Below are 20709 nucleotides of genomic sequence, written 5' to 3' on the forward strand. Positions count from 1 at the left end.
ATTTTCAGACCAAAAAAAGCAGGCTACAGATAGTGGAATAGAAATTTACATGAAACTTTTCTTCCATTTTCAGCACACAATTAATTTGGCAGATGAATATTTGGCTCCTTCATGCTTCTAGAAACCTCAGATCTTTCCATAGCTTAGACAGGCAGGAATAAAACCACAAATCCTTGTCTCAATATAAATTGAGATGGTTCATATTGAGGGTTTGTTAAACAAACTTACTCAAATGCAATATTCATCTGACCATTAAGTAACTTTTTTATTTCTGTTTAAATGAAACTTTTAACCAGACAATCTTGCTATAATATCGGTAAACAAAACCTGGCGAAAGTATCTTCCAACACCTCCAATGAGTACTTTATTTTTAAGTCTTTGAACACAGAAGCTTAATCAAAAAATGTGTCCACATAAATCTCTAACTCTTGTGTTTATCAAAGGATATGCAAACTGTTTCGAGTTGTAAGAACTGTCATAAATCTTATGCTTGAGAAGACAGTCTTGTTCTAGGGGTGAGAGCATGGTTCAGTCTCTGGGATTACAGTATTTCCATACAGATAGCCACCAGGGGACCAATCAATAAGCTATTTCCAAATACGCTTTCATATATTGCAGAAACCAAAACTCCTCCTGCCAGGTCATGCAACAGTACATCTTTGCATATCTCAAAAGGAAAAGGGCAAAACCAGGACCTGAAATCAAATTATGCCTCTCAAATCCAGCCCCATCTGGGCACAGCTTTCCAAAGAGACTGTTCGCATCAGCGAGTGAAACAACATTCATGTCATCACTTCACCCATCTAAAAATTCTCCTTGAGCTGACTGTTAGGATGGCTTCCTTTGATCACGTGCTACTAGAAAGATGCACAGTAGATAGAACATAGCTAAGATCAGTATTCAGCATTGTTCTGACACCTATTTTCTGAAACGTTATGAATCTTTAACACAGGTGCATATTACTAGTCTGTTGAAAGAATTTTTTCCCAGTTCATCCCCACAAGCCAATGAAAACATCACCAGATATGCCACTGAAGGCTGCACAAGTGTACCAGAACACAACCTGCCTTTTAAGAAAACAGAACACTAAAAGGCACTCCCCAGACCCTGATGCACCTCACAGCACTCACTTTCCTTGGATTTCACAGCCAGGCTAACTACACCCACCTGCACCCCAGATTTCACTCAGACTCCTCACCTCCACCTCAGCAATTTACAGACCGCACCAGCTTATGCCCAGCAGGCACATAGCAGCGTCCCAGCACCACCCCCAGCGTACCTCATGGAGCGCACCAGCCTTGCCAACAGAGTCCTCTTTTCCTCATTAGTAAACTTCATAACTCCCGGCGTCTCAAACTTCTGCCGGATCCACTGGCATTGCTCCACGTCATTGATGAACATAAACTCCAAGCCAATGTGTTGGCAGTAGGTATTCTAGGATGTGGAAACACCAACATAGAAGGTTTAGGAGTTAACGGGCGATGAAGAAACAAGGATATTTTTAAAACTGTATTTTCTGTACATATTACTCTTCTGAAACCTATCTCGTCTTTTTCCCTCTTCCACTATATCTTCCCCACAGTAATCCTATAAGCAAATAAATTATTTTACTGAATCCAGTTTCGTGTCAGAAAGCTTTCTCTACAAAGTGACATTTCAAAATTTTGAATCTGGAAGATTCTCATTTGGTAATACATTCAAAGTCGGCCAATAAACCTGCCTTAAAGTGACTGGCATATTTCACCTTACTTGCTGCTCTTCTTACAGGTGTAATAGAGTCTTTTCTTTAGAGGCAGCAGCAAAGATTTCAAGTCGTTTATCAAAATTTACCCCGTCTTTTTTTAAATGTCACCTGAAATCAAGCAATAAAGACAATGAGAAGACAGCTATGAAGCCTCATGCAAATCGTCTGATAGCTGCCAAGTCTCAGAAGGCTGGAAATCTGAAAAAGAACCCAAGCAGCTGAGAGCAGAGAAAGGACACGGAAAAATGCAAAGACACTTCAGAAATTTTATTTCCTTCTTGCATTTTTTAAATTTTCTTTTTCTTACCTTAAAAAGAATATTTCACCAGAAAAATGAGTCCAAAATACAAATCACAGAAGTAAGAGCTCTTCTGAATTCAATTTGAGATAAAAACACTGTGAACACATAGTATATGCTCTCTACCGCCTCTAAAAAGGCATTTAATGTTAACTTCAATAAAAAAATTAAATCCAAAGCCCCAGAGAGAAGAGGGAAATCAGCAGGTTATTTCTCTTTAGCACAAATCAGTTCCTTGACGCTTTCAGATTTTGCTATTGATTTTGTTCATTTGCACATTATAATTTTAAGGATTATCCCTTGAAAATTGCTGTACAGACACGCTAGAAAAGAACAAAACCCAAAAACGAATTATAGGGCTCAAACGCACAACAGAGATGCTGTGGCTTAACAACTTACCATGCTCCAGCTAAGCTGATGTAATAGTCAAACATACCAGGCAACGCATTCTTTCACATTTGCAACAGGTCAAAGCCATGAACTTTTACATGCTCAGTAATTATTGTAAATACTTTATTTTCATTTTTACATTCTTGTAACTCAGCTCCATATTCCATCCTTTAAAATATTTCCTCAGCCCTAGCCCTTTTTACTCCAGTGGATTTCATCACCGTGCAACAGAAACCTCTACAACTTCAGTACTCCAAAATCCTGGGAAAAGCACATTTGGGAATATCCAACACTTACTAACTCAGTAGTCTGCAAATTCACTACCAATCCTACTCACTGTTTTGCTGTTTGGAGTTCCCCTCTAACTACATTTATTCTTTTAAATTATCTTTGCCTTATATTGTTTTACCTTTGATGATGTCACATGGCATAATGATATCACCTGTTAGATAATGAAACTCTAGAAGAAGGATTGGGGATGGAAAACAAGGATCATCACCATCTAGAAGCTACAGCTGGGCTTCCATGGATTTGGTACCCAATTCTCATATTTTCACTCAGGTATAAGTCTCACTAAACCTAGGGATCTCAGAGCAACCCCTGCACATCCTAAGTACTGTATGCAAAGGTGTTTTATCTGTGATAGGACACTTAAAAAACAAGTTCTACAGGCTCTACTTGTAAATTACAGCTCTTTCCAGAACTAGGGCCCGAATTAGTATTCTACCATATTCACCTCTTACACTCATCCTTAATCTATGTATTCCAGATATCCAGGCAATGAAACTACTGGTGCTGCCATCACTAGAAATAATACAAAGGCTATTTTTAACGCCATTTGAATTCTTTGCATGCTTGACTAATAATTGACAAATTATAAGTTTTCTGTGACTGACAATTGGAAAGAGTTCACTTCTGTTTGGATGAAAATGATCACAAACCCAAAAAGGTCCCACTGACCTCCAGCCGTCTGATGATCTCTCGTAAAGAAAGACTGTTCTCATTTCCTCCTATGAAGGTGGTTGTAGGCAGCTGAAAGACTTTGTCCAAATCCGATTCATGCAAACCATAAAACCCTACAACAGGTACATTATCAATTTGCAAAGTAGGGCAGGAGACAAAAAGGAAACCAGCATTGGTTTTCAAACCACCACAAATTAAGATTAATAAAGCAAAATTAAGAAAGAAGGTATGAGATTGAAAATCGAAAGCATGAATACTTTGGAGACATCCATTATTACGATGCACTTTAGTCTGGATTTAAAAAAACAAATGTTTTAATTAAATAGATATTGTTTGATTAGAAATACCAAACCATGCATTTTTAAATGCTCAGGTAGAACAACTGAAATTAAAATCACCCAAACCTTTTTATATTTTAGCATATATGCCATCAATTCTCCACATTATATCTTGCATATCACTGTTCAGTAAAAGAACTAACTGTAATGATCGGGATTCCTTCCTTGCTCTATCACGAGCAACAAACATATACAGAACCACTTTTCACAGACGGTTGGTTGGAAGCATATTAGATTTCTTTTTACAACATTAATAGATAGACTAAGAGAAAATACAGAATCTGTTCAATGTAATGCTGTGCATACACTCTGGTAGAAATTCCAAGGTACCTCTGTTCACCCTCTTTCTCTTTACAGGGAAGGTGGTTTGAAATGGCCGTGTAAGGACCTGTACAGTGCTACTGCCCAATCGGTGACCCCCCATAAACCAGACAGATTTTCACACTCCCCCCAGTCAAAACAAGGGCTTGTTTAAGCATGTCATCCCACCTTGATTTAGACATATCTAAACTTCTTCTGGCTGAGTATAAGGTTTAAGAAAATATTTAACTTAACTATTAAGCAGTTTCAAAACTGCATAAAACAAAATAGACAACAGGCAAGACTGAAAGACTGGTATCAACGCAGGTTAAAGGCTTTGCATGATTAAGTTTAACCTAGACCTGTTAAATGAAGAAAGGAAAAATAGCTTGTCACAATTGTAAGAAGAGAATGAATAAAACTTATAATACACATTACATGCAGTTAAAGAAACTTACATATACACAGAAATTATATATGTGTGTGTGCACATGTAAAAATATTTTCAAAACTAAAAATAGCTTCTCTGGTTTTAATTTTGAACTCTATCTTGGTTTTGGATAAGCTGCAGTCATCCACTTTAACACTGACACGACAGCCGGCACATAACTCTTAAATCAATATAGAACAGTGCTCTGTATTTCCCATTAAATGGATTTTCTCAAGAGAAAGGCGAAGAAGCAATTTAAAGATGAAATAATAATGGAAGTTAGCATTTAGAGTTGAAGTCAGGCCATAGGACTGTGTTGCCACCACTTTTACTATACAGCACTGTAAGCAGTAACACATTTTGAGTTTTAAACATAATATATTTAAAAATAAAATATTAATATTAATTTTGCTTTTAATAATAATTTAAATAATACATTAAAATTTCAAAACTGAAGCGACTAAAAAAACATGGATTTGTACCACTATTTCTCCTTTTCGGTTATGTAATTGGCTTTTCCAGCACCAAATTAATTCTGGCTTTCTAAAATGTTTAAAATTAAAAAAAAAAAAGGAGGAGGTGGGAGGGACACAGGGGATGATAGGGGCTTTAGTGTCATCTGAAAAAAAGCAGTACTAACATCCTTCCCCACCCTTTGCTGACTTTCTCTCAGACTTCACAGGCTCTTCATGTTCTGTCATGCAAAAACCAGAACATGTACAGGAGTGATCTGGGCACACACAGAACATCTGTGCTTTGTACTGCAGCACTGCTTATTTACTGAAGCATCACCTCATTTTTAAAGAGACACAACCTTACTGAAATCCAAGCGTTCCTGAAAGCAATTCTGTAACTGGATCGTGCAGTAGGTACGCCTGTAAATAGCTGCATTTCTGGAAGCAACTCCCAGAAGAAACTTCCTACCGGAAGGTTTCTCAAAAAAGAACCCAGAAGATGGGACAAAGAAAATGCACAGAAAAATCAAACACTAAAATACTTTCTGGACTACCAGAGACCTTTCATAAGTTTCCTGCCTGGAATATTCAAGGAGATAAGCAACATTTGAGATTTTTCTCATTTTCGCTGTGCCAAGATTAGGTTAGAAATTTTGTTTCCCCTCACAAACTGAAATATCACCCCAGCTTCACTCTCAGAGACATCCCCCCATCGCATTCAGAGGTCTAGCATATTGTCCCTATGCTCATGAGGGCTTCGGTATGGCACCTTCTGACCAGTCACAACACTCAGAACTAAACTATCTGCAGAGTTTAAAGAAATTTATACTGACGTGTCAGCAATCACCCACAGTCCAGACAAATTATATTTCTCAGTAAATGTCTAGTGTTTTTTCTAGTAGATACTTTCCTTTAATCAAAGCTGACAAACTTCAAAGACAACTGCTGATTTGTGTAAGCATCTCTCTATTCACAGTCTTAAGCACTCCACTGCCTTTATACGATCAATGGTCAGCACTGCTGCTCTCCTAAACACCAGAAATAAAAAATACAGCAGCAAAGAGCCAGTAGATGTACTTGCAGTAAAAATAAGCACAGTGTTTTATCTACTGTTTGCGCTATGTTTTATGTCTGGTCCAGAAACCTTCCCTACATATCAAAGACAAATTGATTCAGTGTCTTTATCAAGTAGAAAACCACCTTTAAACATACCAGGTAGATTGAGGAGTAGAGAAAAATCAATCCAATTTTTTTTTTATTCAAGCAGAGAGGGGTTGATCAGTGCAATTTCTCAAAGACATGCCCTCTTAGCAACCAGAACAACCTCTGCAAAAGCAAACCCTAACGTACCACACTCTTCCAGCAGTGAACTAAAACGATCACCATTGGATTATATACACAAGTAAAGAATTCTGCACTTTCCGTGTTTTCTGCTGATAACTTGAAACAGACTTCTTCAAGTTATACAGAAGGAGTAAGTATCAGACACTAGAATCCAAACTTGGTATGAAAATTACCCTAGGTCCCTCTATCCGCATTTTTTTTATTGCTTGTTTTTCCTGTTGACTAGCCTTCAGATGTGCCCAGTCAAAACAAGTATTAAGCACAACAAGACAAAAGTAATTTAGATTACCAGAATCTTGGCCTAATGTATTGATCTGTATTCATTTCTGGTGTTCAAAACCATAAGATTTGGGGGTTTTATAAAGTGTTTATAATCACCATTCATCAGAAGGTGAATTCACCAGTAAGTCACCTGTAATCTCAGAGTAGAAATTCCATCGTCCTGATATCTGAGCCTCCTCACAGATGCTCAGAGAAACTATTTCATGATACGAGCAAGCAGAATGGGCAGAAGCTTTCCTAAAATGTCTTACCAAATCACCTCAGCCCAATGAGACAAAAGAGACAAATGACCATTGCAAACAACAAGGCATACAGTGTACGCACCGAGTTTATCGATTGTAGTGATTAAGTCAGATGGAACAAATGAATCCAAGTCTGCATCCAGAATTCCAAGGGGATCCAGCTGAGCCACATGATGGCCGCGGATCTGAAAAAGGAGGAAAGTGAGAAAAAAATGAAATCAGACTAACAAAAGTCAGACAAAGGGAAAAAGTCACTGATCTCTTCCATAGTATGTACGTCAGCCATGATGTCAAATAAGCAAACACCACTAATGTCACAAGAGGGTCGTATTTCCCAAGTTTTCTTGTAAGAACAGAAAATGAGCATTACATCTCTGGACATGTATACTACCTCTACTATAACCTTTATTTTGTCTGACATACAATTTAAACTGGAATTACACTGAACTCTAAGTAAAGAAAGCTACTAAAGATTGTACTCTAAATCTCTGGGTAAAATCAAGAAGCTACAACTAGGCTATAGATCCTATAATTTGCTAATTCAGTCAGTTTGTATTTTTGCCTGAATCCCCCTTTCTGCACCTGCAGAATACTAAAATACAGCATTGCTGATCTAAAACATAGATTGGTGCTAAAGAAGTTTATATTGGAAGTGAAGGGATGACTCTTCACGAGCTCTGCTCCACATGAGATAGCATTTATTTTCATTAATGAAATTTCAGGAATTTCATCATGATAAAACTGGCATTCAAGACACCAAAGAATACAAATTCAATGGGGAATTTAGCCAGCCTTCAGGTATCAATATGACTGGTGTTAATGTATCCATGTTATGCATGCCATGTTATGCATGCCAGTGTATGCTGTTATAAACTAGTACCTTATATTTAGATATAACACTGGTATAAATAACTAATTGATTCAATGGAACCAAAAATAAAACCCAATTTTTTAATGTAATATCTCTTGTGCGTGATTCTCGTACACAGAATTAGCTCATTAAAAGCTTTTAATACATGAATATATGAACATTTTCTCCTTAATATTTATCTTTTTAAAGACAAATTCAGATCACTTGGGTAGAATTTCATTCACACTACCAGTATCCTAATTGTCTCTGAAAACAAAATATTAACAAACTGGAATATTAATAATGAGTTGCATCACACAGTAATAGAGTCTGATTAAAGTGTGGTTCATGAAGAAGTGACTCGCAAAAACACTATTCAAGTGTTCTATATTTGAAGGAGAGTTCATAACAAAATGCTTTCCACTCATTAGCAAACAGAAACACAGCATCTTTTTTAGAACCACCAGCCTTGTAAATTCAGCCTGGCCTCTGAGATTTTTTGCATCTCATGAATCACCAGTAATAAAACTCTGACGGGCCAAATGATGCCCACAGCAACATCTGTGCCACCTCACTGTTTACAGCAGCACAAAGTCTATCTGACTGGAACTAAGCAAACAATTCTGTCTCGAGCATCATCAACAGGAAAGAATTCAACGCCCTAAGCTACATCTGCTCTGCAGTATTAGTAGGAAGAGGATCAGCAAGAACACCAAAACCCAGAAGAGCAAATCAGTAAAGCGCTGTGCCATATTACACTTCAGGAGAAGTCTGGTCTTTAGTTAAAGACAGTACTTTCCTGAATATCAAGTTCTTTTTTAATAACTTCCACTTCTTTTGCTGAATACAGAAAACAGTAACAACTGCAAAAATCAGAGATCGACCTCGTGAAAATACATACAGGCAAAGTTTCCATCAATTACCGTAAATTTAACTATATGCAAGTACAGACTACCTGAAACTAGGCTTTAAAATCATATTTTCTATACACAGATGCAAAAAAAGAAGTTCTACATTACAAAAGAAGGCTCAAGAAATTAATTTATCTAAGCTCTTTTCTGTTAAGCACACACATTTCACTAGAAATCCTTCTTTCAGTGCCTCCGGTGCTCTGCATTAGAACAAACAATAGATTAACTGCCTTTTCAGAAGACCAGCTCAACAGACCACAAGGCAGTTTACCACAAAAACCATAAAACACTGACAGGTTTGAGAAATGAAAATTCTGTATGCATCCCCATTTAATTTCACTATCAGGCAAAGGAAGGTCACAAATTGATCGTATCCATTCGACACTGAATTTAGAGGGTATTAAATACCTTTTAAAAACAGACAGCTGCCTTAGGTACGTCTTTTACTGTTTGTGGCACACATGTGGATGCCTGCTATTTACACGGACATTTCTGTTCCTTGAGTTGGATGGCACGTTCTTTCAAATACAGGAAACACAATGGCAATCCCCGAACTATTTTCAAGTAAATGGTGTCAAAGCAGTCTAACATTCTCCAATTTTCTCTAATTCTTCAACAAATTTTCACGACAAGCAAAAGTGAATGGGTTGAAGTGGTTGTTCTCCACATAGCTATTTCTAAGCAAATTTTGTATATTCTTTATATTCACAAACCTTTCTACTCTTTTACAACACCTCTCCAACAGTTGGATTAACATGGTTCATATCTGAATCAACGGTGACAATGTGATGGGTACAGAAAAAAAAAGGTTTTTAAAAAAGTTCCACTTCTACTCCTCTGATGATAGCAAATAGGAGTTAAAATTCCTAGTGTGGGGCAGAACAGATCTGCTCAAGTCAAACTGTAGCCAACTTCTTGGGAAGTTACATACTTACTTGGAAAAAAACTAAAAATCAAACTGCAATATTTTGTTCTAACGCAGATCTACGATTAAAGGGTTTCTTTTATTTCACACCAGTTTTAAGCCTTTTATTGAAATCAAGATATTAAATACAAGTCTAAATAAAAATATTTAAACTTGTTTTACATTTAGAAAACATCTAACCAAAACCACTGTGCTATTTCCAAAATCCTTCTTCTTTTAGAGGAAAAAAAGAAATTAAACTTAATTTCTTAATTTAATAAAAGGGTTAAAAAAATGTTAGAGAGCTGTTCATCAACAGAATTCATCAAAGCTGACCCCAACTCAGAACCATCAGCCTCCCAAAATTCAATTTCTCGTTAATTCAATTTCTCCTCTCTCCTTTTACCTATTTGGAACTGTAATACAAACTTTCCCAGAGGTCAAGACAGGCTTGGAACATGACGAAGTTTGCTGTCGAAGAGAGGGAAAAGTTCTTATTTCAATGCACACCTCAGGAGATTCATTAGTACCAGTATATCCAGGACAACACCCTTCACATGAAGCAAAACTGTTTCAGACACTAGATCAAAATGGAAAATTAAGTTAACTTACTGAATCAGACACACACACACAAACAAAATCTTAATACAGTACGGTGAGCCAAAAGAATAGGAAAGGCTAAGCTTTGACATGTGTGGCTCCTGCTCCTGGTAAACAGGCAAAACCCAGTAGATTCATGTTCCCTGTCACAACTATCTCCATAAAGAGCTTCCAGGTTAAGTCAGACAACCAGCATCAGGGCTGCAGGCAATCAGAACCCTGAGTCAGCTAAGCCAGAGGAGCATCCCAGTCTGAATCCAGGACCTCAGTGTTCAGACACTGCAGGGAAGACTGTCTAGTTCAAGACATTTTGGACCAGAAGCAAGACCACAGGCAAGAGTTACGACCAGAAGACAAAGACAGACATAAAAAGGAAGAACAAGGCTGTTTGCAAAGGAGAGCCCTCCCACACCTACCCCAAAGTACACTTACTTGGTATGCTCTTATCAAAGACTGCACAGCAAGGTGATCTTCAACAAGCTTTTCAGCTTTACCCGGTGTCTGGGCAAGGCCGTGGCTTTCAAGAAATGATGCCTTTCTTTCCAGCTGATCTGGTAGATGGGGATCATATGCTTGGCCAGTATTAGCATTTCGGAAAAACAAATCCCAGGACTAGACGTGTACAGAGAAGGAAACAAAAAGGAAAATTTATTACCTCAAACAAAAGTCTCAACCATAAGCAGCTCCTTCAAGCTGAAAATGCTCTGCCTCACTATAGGACAGTATTAAGTACCACTAATAGCCAGCAAAAAGAGAACACTAGTATGTCCACATCTTGGTAGCAACTGCGTATTTCATTTACACAGAGCCCATTTCATTTCATTTCTTACACCGAGCTTGTTCAGTAGAAAACTCTCCAGCACATATGAGTGCAAAGCATCTTTGCACATTATTCATTCATACAGCTCTTTTTAACTGTGATGTTTATTCAGGCAACCAGTAATGGGCATGATATAATGCTGCTGGTAAAGTGTTATCAAGCCTATAAAACTGAAAACCTTAATAAATGACATTAATCCATTCCTTTAATGATACTTAAAGAATTTATGACACTTCAAGACACTAACTGATTATGCTAAATCAGAATCAATCCTTAAGGGCCTTTCTTGAAGAAACTGTTTAAAAGCAATGACAGCTTTTCTGAGTGAGGCTTCTGGTCCAAGATCCTTTCCTCCCTAGCTTAGGTTACTTTCCTATGAAAGAAATTATGGACCCAGTTTCAGGTGCAAGTCATAACTTTCAAAGAGTACATATTTCAGAAACTGAATCACAACAAATGAAATATCCCTTTATTTCCATCTGCTCTTTTACACAAACCACTTCCTCCACGTATGCCCAAATCTGGTTTTCCTGAACTATTTCCATTCTGATGAGGTGGTCACTGTCCCAGGTTAGAATGGTATTAGATATATGGATGCCAACAGACAGCAGCAGAATGGGATAAAACATCTGAGATTCTTATACCCAACAAAGAAGAAAGCCTGCACTAATCAATACTTGTGCTTAGCTTACAGTTTCCATAAAAGGTAATGAAAGGTCGTAAAACACCTTCCCCAGTCTGGCTAACTTAGGAAAGAAAGGAAGCTATTTCAAAGCTTTAAAATCTTTGTGACTGAAATAGAAGAACCATAAAAGATAAATTTCATTTTGTACACTGTATGTTATTTACCCTGGCTGTGAGCTGGGAACTAATGCATTACAAGGAACCAGTGCCAGAAGAGACAAAAAGTAGCCCAAAGATTTGATTTTCAAAGAACATTACTTAATCAATTCATTACAGAATACACAAAAGAATCAAAATAACATAATACCAACACTGCACAACAGCAGAGTATTTACAAAATTCTGTTTTCATTAACAGAAAGTCTTCACATTGAAATTTCTGCAAGCTTTAAGGTGTTCAGAAACACTATGAGAGGGGCAGCATACAAGAGCTAAACATCACTCAACCTTCCAAGTTCAAGTTATGGAAGTGGGGGGACTCATTGAGCCTGTTGGCAGGAACCTCCTCATCAGCATGATGCCCGAGAAACACTGGGCACCTCTCTTACTTCTTAATGCACCTCTCTTACTTCTTCATTAATACAAAGCTGCATTGATACAAATACAATAAACTGACTTCATTTATCACCCTGCTCTTACACTGACTTGGTCTAAACATAGCCTAACTTCTATACGCCATGATGAATAAAGGCAGAGAGATCATGCCTGGTGGTCAGTTCCAGACACACTGATGAAGAATTCATTCCTCCTCCCTTCTCTCAATCATGCCCATTTCCTACGTTCTTCTTACCTTGACACCTCGCCAGCTGCGCTGAGATTGGAAGTCTGAATTTACACAACATCCTATAAACAAGCTACAAGAGTCTGTCAGTGCAACTGCACTTCCTTTGGTATGCTCTCTATACACCTTCTTACTCCATAATAAGCTCAGTACTGTTATTCCATGCCCATACAGCACCTAGTCTGGGAGTTTGCAGATCCCAGACAGTGAAAAACAGATACGATCCCTTCGTGTTACAACCAAGGCTACTTAGACTGGAGGCACTATTCTGGCAATACACTGTGACTAACTTTCATTAGATTAGGAAATTCCAAACACACATTTGGATCCATGACAAATACAACACTTGGTATTCATTCAAAGTTTTAATAAAGAATATGCTTTGCTTGTGTTAAGGTTCCTTCCTCACTTTTCCCAACACCAGGATACACATACAGTGATGATAATACAACTATTCCTCTGTTGAGTCAAAAGCTTTTCATTTAGATGTAAAAGTTATCACAGCACAGTCCCACAAACAACTGAACATGTTTTTAGACAAGCGCTCTGCTGAGACAGTTGCTAACAAAATCCAAATAGACTTGCCCAACACTCTACCCATTTAAGAAGAATAAACATAGGACTCCTTCTTCATGCAAAGTCACAAAGAAATACCTTCAAAATGTTTACATCTGAAGATACAGCCAGCTGGGACAGAAGGAACCCACACTATTTCTTTCCTATCGCATTTTTGAACTTCATTGATTTGTTGGGCAAGCTCGACATTTAATCAGAGGGGAGGGAAAATACATCATTTGGCTACAGAAAATTAGTTTTTTCTAGATACACATCCATCAAAGCCTTTACAAATTTCTGTAGTGTCTTTCAAAGATTGATACCAGATTATAGTCTTCAAGTCCTGTGTATCAATGTCAGTCTTTGGCAACAGCGTTTGCCATGTGACTGAACAGACAGAAGACCAGCCTGGTCTCACAGCAAACCTGCAGGTTCTCAACTAAATTAGTAAAGTTCTTCAAGAAAATGGTAGAGAAGAATTATGATGGAAAAATATATCTGGAAAAATGAATTACTACAGTGATACATGATACATTCCTTTTTTTATTTCTCCTGTCAGCAAATCTATATTGTAGTTAGCCATTATTTTCTCCAGTAATACCATACAATGCAAGTGATTCAGTGGCAATATTCTACTCTCATATAATAAACAGTGTTGCACTTAGAATAACAAGTAACATATTAGTTATCTTCATGGTTTGTTTTTTTTCTAGTGACATTGGTTTGATTTTTTCCTAGTGACATCACAATATTTATCAACTGCAGTGAGGACAGTAAAGCGTCAAATGACACATACTGAGCATCTCTACGTCATTAAAAAAAAAAAAAGAAAAAAAAGATGAAGTCAAAACAAAACAAAACCCCCACACTTTTTTTCCAAGTACATAAAACAAGGAAGTGATTACACACTCACAGTAGAGCGGCTGCATACAGAATAACATGGCAGGCATTATGTACTCAATATCCAACCATGCAGTTTTGTAATTAATCTTGTGATAGTAATAACTGAGCCTTGTCAAGCTTCTCCCTTATGATCTATGGCCCTGACACCACGCTTCAGGGAGAAATAATGATGCCTTTTTCAGAGGCCACGTCATTTTATTCTGATTGTTGTCTTGGCTACTCCAAGGACAGAAAATTCAGAAGAAAAAGAAAAATAGGAAATCATCAGGAATGGATTTGCACAAAGAATAAGAGCTCCTATGGATATAAATGCATATTCCTTGATATATAACCATGGTATACATAAAAAGGAGACATTCTCAGAAAAAAGGCTAGTAACACTGAATATGCTCATTGGAATGTGACAGCCATATTTCAAACACTTTTAAATAAGCATACATGGGAAGACCTGTCCAGTCAAATCTTCTGAGAGGGAAATAATTTGCAGAGCCTTGATTAATTGGAGTGTTTAAGTAAAAGTGAATAGTGCATGAATTTTAAAGCCCAGGAAAATTAAAGCTTTTTCATCTCATCAAGTAAAAGTAAGCACATCCCCTCTGATAAGAAGGAGATATCCAAGAAGAAGAAACATGAGAAAAAATAAGAAATACAGAGGAAAAATAAGAAATAATAAAGAGGAAAAAGAGGAGAGAGTATGTAATGTCTACACCCTTAGCAGAAATCGGCTCTCTAAACCATGCCAGACATACTGGATAAAACAATGAAATATGAGTGGCCTGCAGAGAGAGCCAAATTATCAACAGTACGATAATCAACATCACATAAGCTGCTGATGTCTCTTCGCATTATTTTCCAACACTTGCATCACTTTGCATGGCAGAAAGGCAAATTCACAACTTGCTAACAGTCACACAACTACAGCACGACTTTTTCTGTATTTTTATGAAAACAAGCTAAGTTCAACTCTCAATGTTTTTAACCTGTTTTATTAAAGCCCAAAATGAACACTTTCTGTCAACAACACTCTTGGGTAGGTATTTACAGCTTTCAGCTGATGAAATGAGTTGGTTTTCAAGAAATCAAAAATCAATTTTGTTGATGAAACAAAGTAAAATTAATCAGCATCATTCTCCTCCCCCTCTTCTTTCTAGGCTGTGAAAAAACTAATTATTTAGGCAAGAATAGCTGTAAAGTAATCTGTGATGTCCATCAATCATATTCTTTCAAGCCTCATCAACCAGGCACACAGTGAATTTACTTCAGTTCATTACTGTTCTAAGTATATTATATATAGTTAACCTGGAAAACAATTCACACATTTTTAAAATGCATCTTGAGTTACCTGGGATCGACTCCCTAGGCCACACCCCACTGCACCAGTACATTTACATTCCTCTGTCAATGCAGTTCTGCTAACTTATTGGTCGCCGTTCAACCTACAAACCGCATCATCCCATCAGGGCTCATCACCCAGCTGCGCCTGAACTGCCAGCTGAACTGGATAGCCTTTCGGCAGGTTCTTCAGCATCGCCGTCTACCCCCAGGTTATCAGCACAACAACGAGCATGTCTAAATTAATCAGGAGGAGCCTTTGGTCTTTGCACTGCCGCAGAAGCCCGGCACAGCCGTTCAGCACCCCGGCCAGCTCCCATATTCCCACCGCCTCCGCCACGCTGGCTTCATCAACCGAGGTTTAGGCCCCACCAGAAGGCCACAAGGCTTCACAGCAGCAAAACTCTCTCCACTGTAACAAGAAATTGAATTCTTCTTAAAGGAAAGAAGGTTGCCACGAATCGTTGTAACCTAAATAAAACACGTGAAAACAAAGCGTCACCACACACGCTCCTTCTGCATGACGTTGCTCCTTCAGTGTCCTCAACGTAAAGGGTTAACGTTGATCTACAGCACCAACAGATCACAACGGCCCCTCAGAAATCAACTGGAGGCACCCACACAGCACACGGCCCCACTCCGCGCTGGCTGGCACGCCTGCTGGCAGTCACACAAGGAAGAACCGAAGGCAGACAGGGTGAAAGGAGCCACACGTGGAGACGGCCTCTGCCGCACCAAGTTGGGGTGTTACCCAAAAGACCTGGGATCTATCTGCTGTGTGAGTAACGTCCAGTCTTCAGAGTTGTCAAAAAGGCTAAAATCATAGGCAACATCCAAAAAAACAACCAGCTACAAACCTGCTTTTTTCAGTCTTCTTTTTTTTTCCCCCCTCAACACGCGCCACTTCCTCACACTCCAGACAGATTACCAGACTTAGAGCAACAACTTCTAAGTGACATTCTGATCTATGTGCCTCAAGAATAAGGGAACACACAAGCAATCTGGTAAACATTTTGGGCACAATCCATATTACTTCTCCAGAAAATGACTTGTCTGTCTTCGAATTTATCAGACTTCTCATCAGCTTCTTAAGTTACTACACATGTATCACCATAAGAAAGCCTTCCTTGTCAGCAGAAACCTTGTTAAAAAATGTCTATGTATTTTGCCCACAAGAAAGGATTTGGGCAACAGATTTAAAGTTAATAAAATGAAACAAATATAAGTCGCCTGGAGAGAGAGGAGAGGAAAAGACACAGAATAGAATACTTTTGAAGATACTTAAAGAAGGCTTTTCTGACAATTTCAGATCCAGTTTTAAGGTTGCAACTTTCACAGCTACCTAAAGGGAACTGAACATTCATCATCTTCAGACGGTTTAGAAGTACCAGCATCAACATATACTATCTAAATACAACGTATCCTCTGACAGAACCTTATTACAATAAACCCCCAAATTTAAAGTATTTTATTTCTTGGGTCTTCTTCCAAATGTAACTAACTACTTAACAAACTGTTTGAACTGCGTTTCCATGGAGGAATGCTGAAAGTTTCTGAGCAGCTTACTATTTCTGGTCTGGACTTCTCATTCTTTCCGCTCAGCTCACCATGCCTGTGGCTCTGCTGTACTTTTTCTGAAGCAATATCACATCTCACAACAATCAATATGGGGCAAATTAGTTTCACATTTTTCATTTCATACACGACCTTTTTCTGGACTTTTTATAAAACTAGTTAAAAAAAGAAAAAAATCGATTCCACTCTTAACCTAATATTATCATTTACAGTCAAGTTTTAGACTTACCTTATGTACGCTTTTAGGGTTTTCAAGCCATGCGTAATACATTTCCTCCACATAATTTGAATTACTCCCACTCAGGAATGGCTCTGAGGTTCCTGATGAAGCATACCGTTGGCCATGTGAAAATACCCTTCTGGCTATATCTTGCTTTGCCAGAAGTTTAATCCCATGCCACTTCAGTGCTGCCGCAAAAAACTTCAGATGACTCATGTTTATTTATTAGACAGAAGATTCAAGTCTATTAATAAAGAAAAAAGCAAACCTCATCAGAAAAAGAGCCAATGAATTGCAGATGCATTTCAGCCTCACGGTGCAAACTGAGCTTTATGGCTAGAGCGCTCTTCAACAAAGCTCAGGCCTAGGCACGACGCTCTCTCCAGGAGAGAAGCCACTCCACGACTGATTGCAGAGCTACACTCATGGCAGTGGACGTGTTGCTGATGGCCATCCCCACACCAATCCGTTCACCTCACAGCTTCTGTAACTGATAATATCACCCCAGTTCCTGGACCAATCATGATACCACTCGTACCGCTTGCCCCCTGAGCCCCGGTTCCCTAGGAACGTAAGAGTCTGCTAATCACTGACTTCTCTGGAGCTCTTGGCAACCGTAACCGCTGTCTCTCAGTTGTAGAAAGCTGCGGCCGTTCACCAAGCCAAACTGGGGTAGGTTCAATGAACCCGCAAACGCAGTGGTTGGAAAAAAAGCCTACTGCCTCAAAGTTATGCCATGAATAATGGAGCTGACAAAACAATTAAAACTGCTAGTTAAGTGTTCATACTGTCATTGGCCTTCAATCAGTGTTACACTAGAAAAGGCTCAGTTCAATTTGCTTTCTTAACTGGCAACATTTATCTTGTCCTTCCAATGGCCGCTTATGAGCTTCTTAACAAGGGGAGCAGATTCCCCGTAATTTTGAACACGGTGAGAAGAACAGTAAGGGCTGAATCTTGGGAATGCTGAACTCCATCAGCTGCAGCACTAGCAAAGGGAATCAAAGCTCACTTTCAGAATAAAAAGAACAAATGCCGCTTACAATTAGATCAAAAATAATATAATCTTAATGCTGAAGTTGCTGAAATTGCAAGGGAATAGCAATACTGTGAAAAGAAAGTATTAGTTTTGGTTTCACTTTAGAAGTATTTGGAAAGCTACAAGAATATAAAGGGCAGGATATTAACAAAGAGGAAGAAAAATTCAGATTTAACTCTGAGGTGTCTCTCGCTTTGTTGTTGTTATTAGAGAAATAATTTTTTTGGTCAGAAGGTAAAAATCCAATTTTTTTGTGGTTTAGTGTGACTAGTTGAACAATTGCTAAAAACAAACAAAAGTACTGAGCTGCCAAATAGTGTTTTAAAAAATACATTGTCATTTTAAGTCATAGATCAAATCTTACGTTACCTACTACATGTAAAGATTATTTTATCTCTAATTCAAGAAGTAATAGATACCTTAAAAATTCTGTATAAACTTTTTCTGTATATAAACCCCATTGAATTATTTCCTCACTGTTTTTTCCTCTTCCCCTTCTCCCTCCAAAAAAGGAAATATACGCTTACAGAATTCTTAAATTTGTAAGCGATAGGAAGAGCTACATTTTTTATCACCCAATTTAAAAATGAATACTGGTCTTTAAAAAAAAAAAAAAAGAAAGAAAAAAGGCTCCTACTGAATAAACACTATTACTGCATGCTCTTCTCTGGCATCACGTTTTAACATGAGATTTTTAACTCAACACCTGTTTTGAAAGCTGCTGACTGGATCCCTTTCCTAGTTGCTGACTTTAACCGTATCATCCCAGCAGTGAAATCTCCTCCTTTATCACACCAAATTCCCTTGTCTCCTCTTTCAAGACTTCTGCAGCCTTTTCACTCTCATCCACTAGCCGATCTGACACCTAGCTTGTAACACCAGCTGCCACCACCCATTTACTGAATTTTCCAAGCAAGCACTTGTTGACATTCTCCGTGGTGCCCAGATACATGGAAAGTACTCTCCCAAGGCAGTATCACCAAAACCATTAGACAATCCTCCTTTAAACCTTCAAAACTCCCAAAACCTCAAAACCACACACTCTTCTCTCCCCACTAGCCATTTTCAGCGAATTGGCGATGGTTAGGCTAGCAGGACGCTGAATCCCCTATACATTACCCTTATTTCCTATTTACCTATACTCCCTCGCCATTCCCATTTCACAGATTCAAAGCTGATTACAACACCGATTTCCTCCCGTGTCAATATCCTGTCTATGACTAGGGCTACTAAGCAACTGTAGGAGCATAAATACTATCAGCACCATTTTGAAAGTGCATTAAGCACCGCAAAAGCTCAGAGCAACTGGGACAGCACCGACAGAGTTAATATATTGTCTGCATACATAATTCTCTTTAAGAGGTAATGGTACTAAAACCACTATGTATGCATTATGTCATTTTGCAGAATTTGGTAAGATTTCAACATGTTGTTAACAGTCAGAACTAAGATTTCACCGTGGCACTTTGGAGTTTATGCCTGTGCCCATTCTGACAGAAATGATTATTCCACCTATCTTTTTCCCTGTAAATCCCACCCTCTACTACCAAACTTCTGCATGCTTACCTGAGGGGTGGACACTCACTACTAAAGGGTTAACCACCCTCATTTAAAGTGCTTTGCAAAGAGCTGGGAGAGAGGGCAAGGAGAGGAACATTCTTCCCAGTTTATCATACTACAGCAGCAAGCTTCTTAGGTACAGTTAATGTCACATTCTTTCTTCCTAACATGTCTGCCCGCAGAACTTGTAGATCTTTCTTCTACCAGTTAGCAAAACAACAATTTGTCAGGGAGATTTGAAAACAGATGCAAATGGTACAACACCTAATAGAAACACAGAGCTTGTAAGAGGTACCAGTCACTTCCCTCAGTTCCATTTAAATTTCAAAACGTGGTCAGAGCCATACTTGAAGTTGTAACTACTGAATACGCAAGCTATAAGAGCGGATATGGGCTATGTCACTCCTGTGAAGATACAAAGATCAGGGGTGAAGAAAACTGTTACCACAGACATTACTCCCATTTCATGAAAAAGTAACAGCTCCATTTTTATGCAGGTATGAACAAAAATGGATAAAGCCACCAACCATGTAATTCCAGTCAGATCTCAACGACAGATTAATTTCACTCAACAAAACTGACTTATTCCTAGTTCTTCCTTTGGCACACACTACTCTTCAGCACAGATGTCAGCTGCCAGCAGCTAAACAAATCGGAGACCACCAGCACAATCATAGACCATTCAGCCCACTCAGCCTTGAGATTGTCAGTCAAAAATCAGCACGCAGGACAGCAGGCAGAAGTCAGAAATAGTTAGGATCGTTCCACTCTGCTACGTTTCCTAAATCAGCCCTGAAATGTAAACGGTGATTGGCAAGGAATCAAGCTGAGTTAAGAGTAACCTAAAGGAAGATATTAATTAAATCTCTACCGGAGGTCAAAAATAAGAAAGAAGCAGCGAACTAGAAGAACAATCTGATATTTAATGCACCAAAGCACCCTTAAAATGGTGGAAGTAAACGAAAGCCCTAAGCAGCTGAAAGATTCTGCAGCTGTTCTGCAGTACGGCATGTGTGTCTCCAGCTACGAGCTCACTTTCACCTTGGCACTCTGAATTCTAGCAGTGACCTAATGACATGGACTGCCTCCTGAATTATTCTGCCCAGGTTTCTACAGGGTAATAGAAGCATATGAGACAGCGAGACACTTCTGATAGCAAAGTGTTTACCTAGATTTTTTCAAGCTCACTT

General features: G+C 38.5%; 1 protein-coding gene across 3 annotated transcripts in view; it reads right to left on the reverse strand.

The window, feature by feature from the left end:
* Positions 1-20709, reverse strand: part of OGDHL (oxoglutarate dehydrogenase L) — a 57356-nt gene that overhangs the window by 35437 nt on the left and 1210 nt on the right. For 2 of the 3 annotated variants that reach the window (XM_075422992.1, XM_075422991.1), the window contains exons 2-6: positions 16930-17164; positions 10484-10663; positions 6869-6971; positions 3393-3508; positions 1280-1434 (exon numbers count right to left, since the gene is read on the reverse strand). In XM_075422992.1, the coding sequence (XP_075279107.1) occupies positions 1280-1434; positions 3393-3508; positions 6869-6971; positions 10484-10663; positions 16930-17136 (761 nt within the window). In that variant the 5' untranslated portion in view covers positions 17137-17164. The remainder of the gene's footprint in view (positions 1-1279; positions 1435-3392; positions 3509-6868; positions 6972-10483; positions 10664-16929; positions 17165-20709) is intronic. The other variant, XM_075422993.1, reaches the window with a different exon arrangement.

The sequence above is a fragment of the Opisthocomus hoazin genome, chromosome 6, assembly GCF_030867145.1.
Source record: "Opisthocomus hoazin isolate bOpiHoa1 chromosome 6, bOpiHoa1.hap1, whole genome shotgun sequence".
Taxonomy (NCBI): domain Eukaryota; kingdom Metazoa; phylum Chordata; class Aves; order Opisthocomiformes; family Opisthocomidae; genus Opisthocomus; species Opisthocomus hoazin.